The sequence below is a fragment of the Trifolium pratense genome, linkage group LG1, assembly GCF_020283565.1.
Source record: "Trifolium pratense cultivar HEN17-A07 linkage group LG1, ARS_RC_1.1, whole genome shotgun sequence".
Lineage (NCBI taxonomy): Eukaryota > Viridiplantae > Streptophyta > Magnoliopsida > Fabales > Fabaceae > Trifolium > Trifolium pratense.
Genome location: NC_060059.1, coordinates 17,718,180 through 17,734,842, shown reverse-complemented (window position 1 = coordinate 17,734,842; position 16,663 = coordinate 17,718,180). Strand labels below are relative to the sequence as shown.

The 16,663-nt window shown below is 32.3% G+C and overlaps 2 protein-coding genes and 1 non-coding gene across 3 annotated transcripts; 1 reads left to right on the top strand and 2 right to left on the bottom strand.

The window, feature by feature from the left end:
* Positions 1–3,458: 3,458 nt before the first annotated feature.
* Positions 3,459–8,862, bottom strand: LOC123902414 (ureidoglycolate hydrolase). The gene is made up of 12 exons (XM_045952133.1): positions 8,374–8,862; positions 8,167–8,252; positions 7,316–7,390; positions 6,946–7,074; positions 6,674–6,760; positions 6,387–6,589; positions 6,196–6,298; positions 5,890–5,981; positions 5,747–5,809; positions 5,289–5,529; positions 5,120–5,160; positions 3,459–3,665 (listed from the first exon to the last, which is right to left on the bottom strand). Exons 1-12 carry the CDS (start codon positions 8,545–8,547, stop codon positions 3,568–3,570), a joined length of 1,392 nt encoding a protein of 463 aa, XP_045808089.1. The 5' UTR covers positions 8,548–8,862; the 3' UTR covers positions 3,459–3,567.
* Positions 8,863–12,725: 3,863 nt separating this feature from the next.
* Positions 12,726–12,798, bottom strand: TRNAR-UCU. The gene has a single exon. It is a non-coding gene; the product is annotated as a tRNA-Arg (tRNA).
* Positions 12,799–12,888: 90 nt separating this feature from the next.
* On the top strand, positions 12,889–16,205 carry LOC123902413 (DNA repair protein XRCC4). The gene is made up of 5 exons (XM_045952132.1): positions 12,889–13,081; positions 13,218–13,360; positions 14,221–14,349; positions 15,602–15,724; positions 15,839–16,205. The coding sequence occupies exons 1-5, from the start codon at positions 12,946–12,948 to the stop codon at positions 16,073–16,075; spliced, it is 768 nt and encodes a 255-aa protein (XP_045808088.1). The 5' UTR covers positions 12,889–12,945; the 3' UTR covers positions 16,076–16,205.
* The last annotated feature ends 458 nt before the right edge of the window (positions 16,206–16,663 follow it).

The following is a 16,663-nucleotide window of genomic DNA, read 5'->3' as shown; positions in this document are numbered from 1 at the left end:
GCGGTTTTATATGTGTTTAGTCGGTCACGCGCCGTTTCTTCACGGTGTTAAGTTTCTTCTTTCTAATTTTTGAATTTGAATTTCGAAAATTTCCACTATCCACCACTTTTTGATAAAAAGTAAATTTTTACAACTATTCTTTCTTTTAATATTACACCTCTCTTCTTGTTCAAAAATATTACACACCTCTCTTTGAACTTGTTTCTTTGGTATAGTCACGAGTTTGGCAAAATTAATGTGACATTGCAATTTTTTCTTATCCACAGTTATATTTAACATGCATTTTATGACATCGATACAGATAAATGGGCGATTCTTCTCATAGGCATGCCCGGCTCAGACACATGTGCAACATGTGTTGTGGCATCAGGCCTCATCGGGCCTCTTAAAATGAATGCTGCAAATTTTTTTAAGTGTAGCAGTATTAATAAATTAGAGGTGAAAAAATTAATTTATTATACAACAAACTGCAAAAGTCCAATTGCTAGGTCCATAATCTCTTTTATGAAGTTGTAGTTTTAATAAATTAGGGAGTGTAAAATTTAGTACATTACTTAAATGACGAATTTCCTTTTTTTTTTATAGAGAAAAATGACTCGTTTTAAGTAGTTAGAAAATATTTTATTATTATTAATTGAACTATGACTCTTTTTACGTTAATTGCATTGATGATTATTTTCTTATTCTATTTGTAATTTAAATTAAGGATAATTTAAAAAAAAAATTGCATTTTCATTTATTAAAGGGTCACTTTTTATATTTGCATATGGTCTCCAAAAACTTAAGACCGGCCCTGCTCATAGGCAAGCCCGGGTGGTTGCTCAGGCTCTCGTCAAATTTTTTTTGTATTTTTAGGGGGGTTAATTTGAGGCCAAAATTAAAAATTTTATGGGTGTTTATGGCAAAATTGAAATTTTTTGTTCAAACTAAAAAAAATTTGTTAGACTAAAATTTTGCCTAGCCACACTGCTAAGGTGTTGACTGTTGAGCTAGTCATAACTCATAAGTGCAATGAGAATAGTTGAGTTTCTATTTTGTGAACTTCCGATGTAGAAGTTTTAGATAATTTTTTAAGTATTAATTTAGTATATATCTTCAACCTGTAAAATTAACTTTAAAATATCAACCATTTTGTTTCATAAGTATAACTAAGGTCTAAGATGACAAAAGATTGCATGAACATTTGATATGTTTGAGTACGAGTTAGAACTTTTAAATTCTCACCTCTTAGTAACATCTTTAATATTTAATTGCATCTTTGGGGCATTTACTTTTCTTTCCCTCCACATCTATTTGAAACTAAAATACTTTATCGAAATACTTTTTCTAGAGCCACCAGTCATATAGCTTTGGGATCATTGTTTCCAATGAAACTAATTGGATTAACTTATTGTAAGGATTAGGAGTATAAAGAATCAATCAAACAATATTCAAATAAAAAATATGAGAAAGTTACAAGATCCCGTTTTAAAAATAATCTGATGAGATTTAACTTCTTTTTTTTTGCAAAGGTGAAGAAATTTATTTATAACATATCAACACAAATAAAGCTGTATAACTTCAAAAAAAAAAAAAAAAAGCTGTATAACTTCTAAAAGTCATAGTTTCTTTAAAATAATACTAACTGCTTATATTATTGTATATTTGTATTGAATGATACTTGTGTGTCTTAAATCAAAATCAAAACATATAAATAAATAGATAGTAAACGGGAGTAGTTATAATCTCATTCTGGACGTAAAGCACTAACTAGTAGTGTCGGTTGTCATTATATACATTATATATATATATATATATATACACACAAATTAAAATCTTAATTTTATTATACAATGAGAATATTTTTTATTAAAAAAAATTAACCAATAAATTGAACTTAAGTGGTTAATAAGTTTCATCAAAGGACAGATCGTTCGGAAGAATCCGAGTTTGATTCCTGAGTGGAACAATTTTTTAGTCAGACTTTAGTTACTCCGCAACTGAACTCCCAACTACTATGACTCCTTCTCCTAGAAATCGGAGAATTAATCTCAATTTTTTCTTAGACTTTAAAAGCTAGCAACCAAACTCTGAATTATCAAAACCCTGTACCAGAGAATTAATAAAACAAATAATAAAAAATCCCAAACCTTCCTTACCAATGATAGTTTTTTATCATTTCTAAAGATTTCGTGGCTTCTAGTAGTGATGACCACAAATCATGATGCCATATCTTTGTGTAAAAGCGATTAAAGAAAAGACACCCTATCTAAAGCATTACTTACACCCTATAATACTTGACTGCTCTTGCATAACCCCTTGATAAATGCCCAACACCCTCTTATGTATAATTTATCAAATCATCATAAATAAAATGTATAATTCATCCCCAACTCCATTACATTACACGTCTATATTTACCATTTTATAAGTTAGTATGGGTTTTTGAACTTATGTAAAGGTATTGATTGATTGTTATATTTGAGTTTTATTTAGTATAGAGTTGTTGATTTAATTTCTCCAGTCATTAATATTCATAGATAGATAAATTCAATGTCTAACGTAGATAACAGAACACAATTTGAATTTCGTGGATAGTATATAAGACTCTTTTTTAGCTTTTTTCAAACAAAAGCTATAAGGGTCAGTCACTCATTAAAAGAAGCAAAGGATTCCCACAAAGTACATATAGATTTTTAATTTTGGTAGAGTAAACACAGTTTATAAGCAAAATGATCTCAGCCTTCGATCAGAAATCGGACGGCCCATAATCAAACTCGGGTAAAATTCTAAAGCTAAGCCACTAGATTTGGTCTAGTGGTGAGGGGTTTGGGTAATATGCTAGAAAAGCTTTCTATCCAAACGCACTATTCCATCGTAATTCCAACAAATCAGCACTCCGATTGGCTTCCCACAAAATACAGCAAAGTCAAAAGTGTGACCTCTAAATCCAAATTAATAACAAGGGTGTAAATTAAACTTAAATTATAGAGGCTATTTTAGAAGACATGTATAGGTCAAATGTATCACCAGCTCAAGTCACATGTGAATAAAATAAGGTAGCTTATATTAAGCTCTAGTCATCTTCTGATTTGAGAATCTAAGGTTCAGCTAAAATATTACTATCTAGAATCTGTGGCTGAAAATCTCAACAATGCCAACCTTAATCTTCTTCTTCCTAACTTACTTCTTTTTTCTATCACAAGCCTCTAATATCCTCCTCAATTTCATTCTCCTACTCAAAAGTATCCATAAAATGGAAATTTCAACTGCCAAACTAAAATATATGCATTTTATTTTCCTTCTTAATTTGTAACTAATTTTGTTAACCGAGTCCAGCTATTATATCTATTTTAATTTATCATGGCTAAGATTTTGAATGTAACGTATGGATAATTGACAAAAGATGTCTTTTTCCACCATAAAGAATGGTCCAACTACAAGGATATAATAACACTCATATGGTTGTGGACTTGTGGTGTATGAAATTTTTCATATTAGATGGTTCATTTAAGACAAAAGTGGTATATCTAAATTTTGGAATTTATTTAATTACTAAGGTGTAACAGAAATACATTACATAAGATATTACTGAAGGGACAATTTGGCTAAGGTGAAAGCCAATACTTTAACACCATTTGACATATCTTTAATGCTAGCAAACTCTTCTGGCTTATGGCTGTATCCTGCAAAAGCGACAACAACAACAATATTGATAAATTGTTTCCTTTATAAACTTGTTATAAAAAGTTAGGCTAAATTGAACTTTTGGCCCTGTAACTTTCATAATAGCACTTTTAGCCCTCTGACTTTAGACCATTTTGCAAAAGGTTGGCCCCCACTAATTTTGACTGAGTCAACGCACACGTGGATAGTGACTCACATGCCACGTCAGCATGTCATGTGAGTCGATGTTCATGTGTGTGTTGACTTGCTAATGTAGTGTGTGAGTCACTGTCCACATGTGCGTTGACTCGGTCAAAATAAGTGTGGAGCCAAACTTTTGCAAAAGGGGCTAAAAGTTAACGGACCAAAAATGCTATTATGAAAGTTAAGAAGCCAAAAATGCAATTTACAATTATTCACCTTGATCAGACTAAACTGGAAAGCATGTCCACATGAAAGTGAAAAGCTTCTGATTACAACTTTATAAGATGGATGTATATTTACTTGAGATTTAGAGTTCAAGTTTTCCACTATTGTTGGTTCTCTAAGTTAGGCAAAAATGCAACAATGGTCCTTTAACTTAATTTAAAGTTTCAATATAGTTTCTTTATCTTTTTCTGTGGCAAATTAATCCTTTATAATATTTAAAAATGTCAACAATGTTGGACCAACCTTCATTTTTCATCAAGATAACATCTAAACTATATCATAATGACTGTTACAATATCTAATTCATAAAATTAACATGGTTTTTGTAGTTTTTATCTAAAAGTGTAGTTTTTTTTTTTTGTTTTTAACCCTCTGGTTCTCAGGGGAAGGGGCCTCGGTAATCCAGAGTTCGGCCGCCAGGTAAGTAAAGTCTGGCCAAAATTTGTTCCTACCAGGAATCGAACTCAGGTTCTTCCGAACAATTCGTCCCAGGAGGAGCTCATTAACCACTTGAGTCCAATGTCTTGGTTCTAAAAAGTGTAGTCTCGTTGTCAACGAGGGTTTAATTGTGGTGTTGAGGGGTGAACAGTCTTTATAACTTATCATTTAATGATCAACAATAACAACAACGACGCTAAATCCCAATAAGTGGGGTCGACTACATAGATCAAACGACATCATAATGTTCTCTATCGTATATCATATATCTATCCAGCTCATCAATCTCCAGATAATCATGTCACAAATTTGTATAACGTGTAAATGATCAATAAATGAAATTATCATTTAAAGATCATATACGCAAACTTGTAACATAAGTCGACTAGAAATGAAAGTTGATTCAATGGTATAAACATTTTAAAGATAGAACTAACTTGACATGGTTAAAATAGATAAAGAACTTGTTTGAAAAATTAAAATTAAGTTAAAAGATCAACGGTGCAGCTTTGCCATATATTCATTCCCTTGGTGTTTGATTGCACAGACAATTGGATATCTGGTATTAGAGTCATGCACATAGCACAAAAAGCAAAACAGTAAATACCTTTGTAGCAAGGAATGAAAATCATGCCCATCGGAGAAACTCTGCAATTACATAACGCACATGAGCAGCTGATATTTATATAAGTGTTATCCAGTGTAAGGTTTCTTGTATCATACGGAAATATTTTCTGCTTAGTTAAACCTATTTGAACTTATCATCCTGCAAGTACCTGGCCATAAACAAAGAGTCATGATAAGCTCTACTAATCATCAATTTGCTCGTCAAGTTTAGCTCTTTTGTTGCAGCTTCCATCGCATTGACGACTACTTTATCAGAAAGGGCAGGGGGATCCTGATTGATGATATGGAACTCAGAGAGCTTGACACCTCGGGTTTTGGTTATTCTAATTGCTGTTTCATGGATTTTCTCAATAACTTCGTTTCTTCTTTTTTCATCTATGTCCCTAGTGTCTGCAGTAACACAAAACAATTACAATGTAAATATCTATTTGAGCAAGTATAGTATAGTAGTAGTAACTGGAATTATCCAATAGGTAGAGAGGGAAAAATCTAAGCAATTATCTGAAATGAAAGAAGAAGAAAAAAAAACTATTGTACGGCCAAACTACTTGTAATCAAACATTGTAAAAATGGCTGGTACGACTCAAGTTTTCCTGTAAATACATACCGATTTCTATGTGTGATTTGCTAGGGATGCTATTGATTGCTCCAGGATGCAGTTCAAGGATACCTTGTAAAATAAGAGGCCACTTTAAATGAAGACTCTTGATTAATCAAATCGAGACACTGCAATAATAAGTAATAACTTACCGACAGTGCCAACAGTATCAACAGATCCAGATTCCAAGACGTGCTTCTCAACAGCCAGGGCTAATTCAGCGGCCGCAAGACCCGCATCATTTCTGCTCCATATGATTTTAAAATTATACTTGAAACATTAGAGTTCATTAATTAAGAAATTTTAACTTCAAGGGGGGATCAATAAAGTGAACTAGCAAATATAACTCGAAGAAGCGATAGTGTGCTAGTTCAATTCAAGTTACCGCAACAATCGAATCGAAATGGATACGGATGCAATCTACAAAAGAAAAATGTCTATTTTAAGATAGAAGCCACCTGTTAGGCATAAGGACGGCACCTGCATGGCCACCATTTCCTTCAAATTCAACTTTTAGACTTGCCGGAGCTGCAATGGCAGTGACTATGCCGATAGATATGCCTGAGTCGAGAAAAAAATGACAAATTATGTCATTGAAGTTTTGGCTAATCCAAAGATTGTGAGATTGTGTTAGCCTAATGATGCGTACCTTCATCCTCCAAAATAGGCCCTTGTTCTATGTGCAATTCTACAAAAGCAGAATAGGTTCCTTTCTTTAAAAACACACTCGATAAGTCATCTTCAGTTTTTGCGTACCCAGCAGACCTTGCAGCATCTAAGAAGGATATGTTTTGACCATCCGCTACTGTCTTTAGAGAATTTGCAAGATTCTCACTCCCAGCCAATAAGCGGCTGCACAAAGTAACAAATGTTGAAACTTAAAGTAGAATATGGCATTTAACTTGGTCAACCAAAGTAACAATGGCTATTTCTAACCTTCCTAAGCAACTTATTCCAAAGCGTGTAGGTTCTTCCGACGTGAATGATATGACTTCCAGTGGTCTTTTAGGTTTGAAGCCAGACCTGTAACGGCTTCAGTCAGTATTACAAACATTGCTACTCAATGACAGAAGTAGATAATGATTGAGCAATGTAAGTCGCATATTTGGAATTTCGATCTTCTAATTCTAACATATTCAATTATCGGAAGAAACCAATTAACAAATTCAATTAAGCCCTATATCAGCAATAACAAGAAAGACAAAAACCTTTTCAGAACATTGATGGCTTCAATAGCGCCTAAAACACCAACAACTCCGTCATATTTTCCCGAGTAAGGTATAGCATCAATGTGTGAACCTGTTGCAACTGCAGCCAGCTCGGGTTCACTGCCATCCCTACATAAATCAAGCAAAGGTAAAGCCATCTATCCGTTAATAAGTTACAGTCACACTTTAAAGTCTTTAACTAAAAAAAGGGAAGAGTAAGATGTTAATATGAACTTGAAGACCGATCGGAATTTAGATAGCAGAGGGAGATAATTACAAATATAAATATTTAGTTAGAATTAGAAGCTCGTGTAATGATCGTTCAATCGGACAGCTTTTGAGAACAAGAATTTCAGGAACAAACACTCACCATCGACCAAATATGTTACCAACAGCATCCTCTCTCACAGATAGACCAGCATTTCCCATGAGTTTTTTTACATACCTACAGATGGAACACAATATTAAAGTCTATAAAGGCGAACATCTCAGATTCTAAAGAGAAATAGAGTCAAGCACATTGACTACTTCATTTAGAATCAAAAACAGTTTTTTCTATGCATTTAGCATTAAGTAATTGATTTACATGCATCCATTTTAAGGTATTTTGCTATATACATAGAAAGGGAAGCAAATACAATTTCATATGCCACTATTATTGTACTCACTATCCATATAAGCCAAGGTTACTGTTTTCACCAAATGTTAAGTTATTGGATTAAATAAGATTGTTTGATTCGCAAAATAATAAGAAATGGACAGAACAATACATGACAAAACAGCACGCAAAAACATTTAAGGTATTGAATAAATTTTGTTTTGTACAATGTTTGGTGAACAAAAGGTTATATTGTGCAGAGGACAAAAAGTTATTCCGTGGTTCGGTGGAAGACAAGAAGACAAGAATTTCAGAGTTTTTGTTCAGTCCCTTGACACCCTATCTGTCCAATTCTAGGAACAGTTATAAAATCAAACACAATATAGCTGAAGTTGTCGTGTTCAGTCCTTAGTTTTTAACCGATCAAAAAAGCGTCAAGGGTAAATATATGAAATCAAAATTATATGAAATCAAAATTAGAAGTTGCACGTTGACAAATTTTGACTTTTGAGTAGCAAAATAGAACTAAATATCTATACATTGCTCCTAGTCCAATCCAAGTCATGATATAAAATTCACAAAAATTAAAACCTTATTTAGACAAACACATAAATACACAATACCTGCGAGCTAAAACATCCTTATCAGTGTACAAAACCCTGGTTACCGATGGAGCAGGTGCATCAGAAAATCCTGAAAGTTCATCAATCTAAGAACAAAGTACAATTGGTTGTCAAAAAAAAAAAAAAGAACAAAGTACAATTCAAAATGTCAAAAATTGACCATCACAAACCAAAAAAAAAAAGGACTTTCTATGAATGATTGAGTACCTGGTTCTGCAGACCCTGAGCATCAACGGATAGTGAAGAAATAGAAGTGGGTTCAAGGATTGAGTAACCTGAAAATTGGTCCATGGTTGAGATGATTGAAGGGTCGTGATCATGTTGATGAGATGAAATTGAGGTGCATAACAAGAAGAGTAGTACGACGTAGTGATGAAACATTTTTGAGGTTTGTTGTTGCTCAAATTCAGCAACCACTCGCTATTGATCAAAAGTTACAGAATAGAGTGACAAAGATATACTGGAACTGGATGACTTTACACGTGCACGTGTTATGACCCCTCACGTGCAATACAAAAATCAGGAGCAATTTGTTACTAATAATTGTTGGGCTTAATCAACCTACTTCAACACTTTGTCAAAGAAACCAAGACATTGGAAAGTGTTTAACATGTTTTAAGATGAATCCTTGGTGAGAACTGAGAACTCTAATTTAATTTTTTGTGGAATAATTTTTAGTCGTATTTTATTTGCATCATAGTGGTTGAACTCTAGATTATTAAACTCTTTTTATGGGAATCAGAGAGGGCAGAGTTAATAATAATTAAAAAAAAAAAACAATTTGTCAAAGAGGAAAATACTTTCATTGATTTTTGTTTAGTTGCTTTGATTTTTTTAATGTAGTTTTTTTTTAATCAAAGAGAGGTTACATAATAACTAATCTTTGGAAACACTATTTTCAAAAGCACGGCCATTACAAGAGCAGGTAAATGCATCTAATATACTCATAATTAATCACATTGTATTACTGGGATCAAGATTTGCTACAGTAATTTAGCACACAGTTTTCACACAATTATCAATCTGAACCAATAATTATTGATCGGACGGTACACATTAATTCTATGATAAATCTCTTAAAATGATCATGATCGTACGTTACAGATCGGACGGTTGTGATACATTACAGTGTGAAAACTGTGTTAAAATAGATTGCAGGAAATATGTTTCATATTGGTGCTACCTCTTTGTTAAGAATTTTTATTACTGTGTCAAATCTCACACGTAGCTTTAAGCCCTTCCAAGCTCCCCACATCTCTCTGCCACCTCCACACTACTATTTCCAAGACCTTTGGAGAACCCACCAATCCACTCACCCCTACAACCTCAAATAATTCCCCACAACCATAATTAGATCCAGCTTGTTACATAGTTATGTTAGCAACAGACACTAAACAATTCACCTTACAAGCAAACATATAATCTTTCATTATGTCCAGTTTACAGCTTCTGCAAGTGTATCTCGAGTGCGGCGGTCCTTTCTGCAGCTTTTTTGGCTCGTTTGTGCTTGGGTGATATGGACTGAGAGAAATCATCGTTTATTCAAAGGCTCAACAGACACACCTCATCTTTTATTGGATAAGATCAAACTTTTCACTTTTAGGTGGTTGAGGATGACGAGTATCACGTTAGCTTCAAACTACCATAGCTGGTTGTCTAGTCCATTGTTGTGTTTGGGTTTTGTTTGATTTGATTGTGATTGCATCTCTTTAACTCTGTTGTAAACTTTTGTAGTCTACCTCGGTACGCCTTGTGCTGGGGAGACTGTTTGTGTTAATATATTCCATTTTAATTTCTTCAAAAAAAAAAAACTTTCATTATGTTCACTATGAATCGCTTAGGTTCACTCAGATGAGAAAAGCTCTCATTATGGAGCTAACATGGCACACAAAGGCCCAATAAGTTTGCCAAATGTATCCACTACTGTAAATTTGAAGTAAAGGAATAAAAGATAAAAGAAATGATAATGCATTTATGCATGTACATGAAAAATTAACGAGAATAAATTTTAATACATTGATGATGTTATGCACATAAGAATGATGACATTGTGTATATTATTAAAATTTTAATAACTTTTAAATTAAAACTTCATAATTGGTTGATGGTGTCATGCATGTAATTATGCATGATTTATTCAAGAGTCATATTTAACACATGAAATTGAAGAAAAATAAATTGTGTATTATTTATCTAGTATTCAAAAAAAATGTTATGCTATATTATATGTATTTTCATTATTTCTTTAATTAAAATTAGCATATTTTTCCGACATAATTTAACCCACAATTTAGTAATTGATTTATTAACGTGAAATAGAAATAGAAATCAAGGGTATATGTTTAGAATGAATAAATTAGTACAACATAAAAATTATTCATTATTCATATATAAAATTAATTAAAATAAATAATTTTGGGATAACAAAAAATTCATACGAATGATAGCTATGACTGTGGATAAAATTCATCATAGACACGAGACAAATAGTTTAACGGATACATGAAGATATACTAAACTTATATAGTAAATACCTGTAAACAATGATAACCCAGAGCACGGTTCAAGATGGACAACAACATAGGGTTCCATATTTAAAGAGACACCAAATATATTTTTAGTAATATATATAGGGTGTGTTTGATTTGTTAAAGGGTAAGTACTGGACAGAACAGTACAAGACAGAACAGCACAACACATGACAGAACAGCACATAACAAACTTTTGGGATATTGAACATTTTTTTGTCTTATACGATATTTTGTTAATAAAATGGTATTTTGGCATTTTAGACAACTTGTACTGCGGACAAAAAGTTGTGTTGTGGTTTAGTGAGGGACAAAAAATTCTGTTTTTGTCCTGTCCATTGCCTTCCAGTTTGTTCAGTTCCTGAAACAGTTTTACAATCAAACACAGTACAACTATAGTTGTCCTGTCCAGTCCCTTATTTTTTAGCAAATCAAACGGACCCATAATGTATAAATATAATGGATGAGCATAAATTTATTTTAATAGTATTGTAAATAGTTAGAAGATATATATTTTTGCACAATTGTCTTTTATTTTTACAAATATATACAAAAAATATGAAAGAAAAGAGAAAAATACAAAAGAAAATATAAAAAGAAACAAGAGATAAAAAAAATGATTATGCATGTAGTATTATATGAAAAATTATGGTGTTACGCATGTAATAATTATTCGTGGGTGTTTTGGTGATTGATATGCATGTCTTCAGGAATCATATTTAATATATGTGAATGAGAAATCATACACAATTTCTCATTTACATGTATATTTTTTCTTTCAAAAAAAGTACATTTGAATGAGAAATTGTGTATGATTTATTAATTTTTAATTTTTTAATTTAAACTTCATAATTGGTTGGTAGAGTCATGCATGTAATTGGTCTGTGGTATTTTTGGTGATTGATATATTTAACTCATAATTAGGGAAAGTAAATTGTGTATTATTTATATAATATTGAAAAAAAAATTAAATTTTATAGTATATTATTTGTATTTTCATCATTTCTTTAATCAAAATTTGCATTGTGAAAATCAAGGGATAAAAAATGCTATTATGAAAATTAAGGGGCTAAAATTGAAATTTGTAAAAGTTATGGGTCAAAATGTAAGTACACACAATCCTATTTAAGTCAAATCCGGTCAAGTTTTTTTTTTGTTACATATAGGGGGCGTTTGTTTCAGAGATTATAAATATATTCCTGGGAATCTTAAGATGGAAATAATAATTCCCATGTTTGTTACAATGGAAATAAAAATTGTTCCTGGGAATTAATTATACCCAGGAAATCATTTTTGTCTATGGTTCCTTGCTTTCTAATCCCCCCTAATTGAGGTGGGAAACTTTTATTCCCAAGTAATTTGAGCGGTTAGTGTAAAAATAGTGGGTACCCCCACTAACTTACACATGATATCACCTTTTAAAAAAATATAACTGTCAAAATATATATTAAAAATAAAATATATTAATTATTTTTAAGAATGTAAAATAAAGATTCCTGGTCACTAACGATTCTACCCAAACACCTTTTAAGGAAATTTATTCCTGGGATAGATATTCCTAGGAAACTTATTCCTGGATTTAAATTTTTATACCGTGAAACAAACGCCCCCATATGGTCGAATTTCTAAACTGTATTATGATAAATAGAGCTGTAAAAAGGGCCTTAAGGGGCCGGCCCTTTAAGGGGCGGACCCACTTATTCCTGATTATTAATTTTATTTAAATTTTAAACACAGTTTTTTTAGGGTGCCGATCGTGGACAGTGCTGATTGAAGAAAAAGAGAATAAGTTCACGACACTAAAAAAATTGTTTAAAATTTAAATAAAATTAATAATCAGGAATAAGTGGGTCCGCCCCTTAAAGGGCCGACCCCTTAAGGCCCTTTTTACAGCTCTAATGATAAATAGTAACACATAGTTTAATTATTTTCTTGACGAAACAAAAGTAGTTTAAAATTTGAAAAACTGCAATGAAGGAATGAATAAAAAATAATTTAAAAAATTGAATCAAACAATTTTAAAAAAAAATGCACGCCCAGTGGGACTCGAACCCACAATCGCTTGATTAGAAGTCAAGCGCCTTATCCATTAGGCCATGGGCGCCTTGTGTTAATCGTTTGATATTTGTCTTATATATAATATGTATCGTAATCATTCATAATTTATTTTCAAACAAAACTTAAATTCTTCGACAACCCAAAATTTAGCAGTTATTTGTTCCTTGTTTGTTCTCCACCGAGACTGTGATTAATGGAGGAGAAAAAGAGACACACATGCTTGAAGCTACAGATTAATGGAGAAGAAGCAATATTCGTTAAGGGAACTTGGTTTGATACCCATTTCAATCTCTCCATCACCGACGGTTTCACCGCTTGGAACTGTAAAGGTATTACTACTAATCAATAATCACTAACTCTAACCCTTTTGATTCATCTTTCGTATGCTACTACCCATTTGAATATTGATGCTGAAACAATCTTAAAGTTTTGATTTTGTTTTGTGGGGTTGTTGAATTTTGTTAGCATCTGAAGAGGAGTTGAAGCAGCGTGCTGCTCAGTGGGACCAACCTGTTTTGGAGTATGTGTTGTTGTCTGAGCGGTATTTGGGGTTTCAGCAACCTGGTTCTGTTTATGCATTTGCTGATGCTGGTGATGGTCATAAAAGGGTAATTCTAATTTGTAACCTACCAACTGTTTGTTGTTTAGTCACAGTTGCTTTTGAAATATTTGTTTTGTTATCAATGTGGTGTGTGGCATGATTGGTTGCATAATTGAGTGCAATAAGTATATAGTAATGGCTGTCTGTAAAGCCTACCTCAACTGATAATGCCGATATTGCTAGACTAGACATTTTCACCTGGGTTTGAAAGTAGATGTGTGTGTGAGTTTCAGCGGTGTTTGCCACTTAGTCGATAGACAATAGTATATAGTAAGGGCTTCCGAAACCGTTGCATATGAAAGAGCATTGTTTATATAGGTCTACTGCTTAAATGGTTCTTACTATTGATTCCACAAGAACAAATATTTGTTATGTTTTAAGTGGTAGAAGTAAATAATTAAAAGGATTGGAAGGGTACCACTGTTGATATTTTGAATAGGATAAAAAATGTCACATCAAGAAATATATTTAGTTCAGTTCAATTCAATCCAATACTCAAAGGTTTAAACAGTGGTTGCGGTTACATTGTGATCTTCAATATTGCAGATAGCTGAGGTCAAATGCGTTTGACGTAGCCTCAAACGCAGTCACAGAGAACAAAAAACCTGATGTTGCAACCTATATAGCAGTCGTGGATCTTTATTTAAAACCTTGCCAAATGTTAATACTATTATTGTTTTTCCTTTCCTTCAATGTGATGCTTTGCTTTAGGATAGATATTCCATCATAAAAATATCTAATTAGTTATATGATAACTTTATTATTTTCCTTTTTATATTATTCTGTTTCACTCACCATTAATCATCGAGTCACAGAGACGCGCCTTTCACTATTGGCTATTAATGTTTGTGTGTTTGAATGTTGCAGTTGTCATGGACATTTGAGAAAGGAGGAATGACGCTGCATTGGAGATGGAAATGCATGCAGTCTCCTGATAGTAAGAAAACTACTGCAGAAATATTGGACTTTCTCATGGATGCAAACATAAGGCTCAGTGTAAGAAAACGTTCTGTTTAACTTTTCTTTGTACATTTTTCATACAAGTAATTTCAATGAAGTTCACTTGTATGCGTCGTGTTTCTCAGTTTGTTCGCTATGGTTATTGTCTTCGAGATGCCATGCTTGAGATCATAATTGGTTACAAATAGGACTGCAATGTTTAATGGTGTGAAATGGGAGTTTAAACTGTTTAAAGGGATGTATCATCATCTCTGTTAAAACTTTATGAGAAATGGGGTAATAGGTGAAATGGTAAAATCCTGCATATCATTGTTTCATTACCAATTTGCTGTTGTATTCAATCCGTGCAATTATTTTATTCTTCTCTGTGTGAGAAATCATTGTTAAGAGACAGAATGATAAACATTCATGTTACTCATGTCCTCAATTCTAATCTTGAGCGAAGGTGCAAAAGCAACTAAAACTAAATTGGGAATAGTATTAATTCTTTAATCCGATTGTGTTCAAATTCTATCATTTAGTTGTCACCTGTGATTGAGATTTGATTATATAATCTTTCATTTGCTAAATTAGATTTACAAAGATTTTAAATGAGCTGAGTTGATCTTAGCAGCTGAACTGACGAACTGGTTCTTCAATCTATAGTTTTTTCAGCTTGATAGTTTTAAATATGCACTCAGGTTGTTTGCTTACTAGCATGAGTGCTGGGATCACAAGTAACAAACCTAGCACAAGTAGTTTGTCGTTACTGGATGTTTTCTTATTAATATTTTCAGTAAAAAATATATACTACTCGTTTGTCGTTACATTTTCTGCAAGTGTGTAAAACTTTTAATAGCACTATGGAAAATTTCAATTACAGCTGGACTAAACATAACCTAATGCTAAGCTGGTCAAAAGAATACTGTTGCGTACTAGTGTTCCACCAACACCTCTTACATTATTACATGAACTTTAAATTTGAAGTTAGTGTTCTTCCTGAAATTTTACATTTTCACCAAATATTCAAAGGATCTACTTAGTGGCTTGGCTTGTGAGCGGCTATATTCTCCCTTCGTATTCAGTAATTTACAAAGGTGAAAAATAAAACTTCTTTTCTCACAGAAAGTCACAAAATGTATCTTTTTTAATAATAGAAAATGCCGTATTTTTTTCTTTTCTTTTTTCATTTCATCTTGCCATAAACTAGTCATAAACCTAAGGCAATCGGTATCTATTTCTAGCCATCTTCCCTTTCCTTTAGTTTTGAACATCATAGTTGAGCATGTTTGTTTGTATGCATTTACAGGAAGAAGTTGTCATAAAAACGGAATTGTTTGAGAAGACGAAAGTAGAAGCTGAGAAGTGTTTGACCCAAAGTGAGATACTAGCCAATGCGAGGGTGGAATTTGAACATGAAATCTATACAAAGGTAACTTTTTTACTTTCATTTTGTAGTTGTTTTTTGTTATCTCTGTTTGTCCATTGAAAGTTTTGACCTGCATGGTTTCCAACTTAGTTTGCATCTGTTATTATTCTGTTTTAGTTTTTGGGAGTCTTAAATTCAAAGAAAGCAAAAATACGAGAGCTTCGAGATCAGTTGTCAAAACAAGATAATGCCAACAAATCTCCTGAAGAGGAAGATACAGAAAAAACTGAGAGTTTTGATGAGGAAAGTGATTATGACAAAAGCGATGAAGATCCTGAAAAGTGTATTACTAGTTCTTCGAAGGATGTTGGAGCGAATAAGCCATCTCGTTCAAGGAGAACTAGACTCACATGACAAATTATTTGAACTAGGAAAGAGTTTATTTTTCACCATGGATGTTACATTTGTACAAAATTCACTTAAAAATGACCGCCACTGCTAGGGATGATGCTTTTCTATAAATAATAAAAACAAAATTTTGGTATTTTTTATTGTATTTAAAAATTGCACACAAATGTTCACTCGTTAAGGGTCTATCTTTTTGTTAGCAAATAATTTTTTTTTTAAATTTTAAAAAAAAAAAATATAAATAGAAAAGATTTTCACATAGTAAACTATACTTATGCAAATGTATTATTAACTATCTTTCCTTGTTATTATCCAATTCATCTGTCAAAAATATAATGTATATTGTACTGTATTTATTATTATTTGTCTGAAAATAGTCTGTATATGTGTCTCTCAAGTCTCAATCCTCAACTCTCAACACTTTTTTTTTTGTTTTTGTTTTTTTTTTTATTTATGTTTTTTAAAGTCAATTAACATAGATACAAAATATATTATACATTTCTTACTTGTATATATTTTTGTTCATGTTGCTGATCAATCCTTATCCTTATCCACGTAAGATGATTTACTTATTTACTTTTTCAAATTGAAATT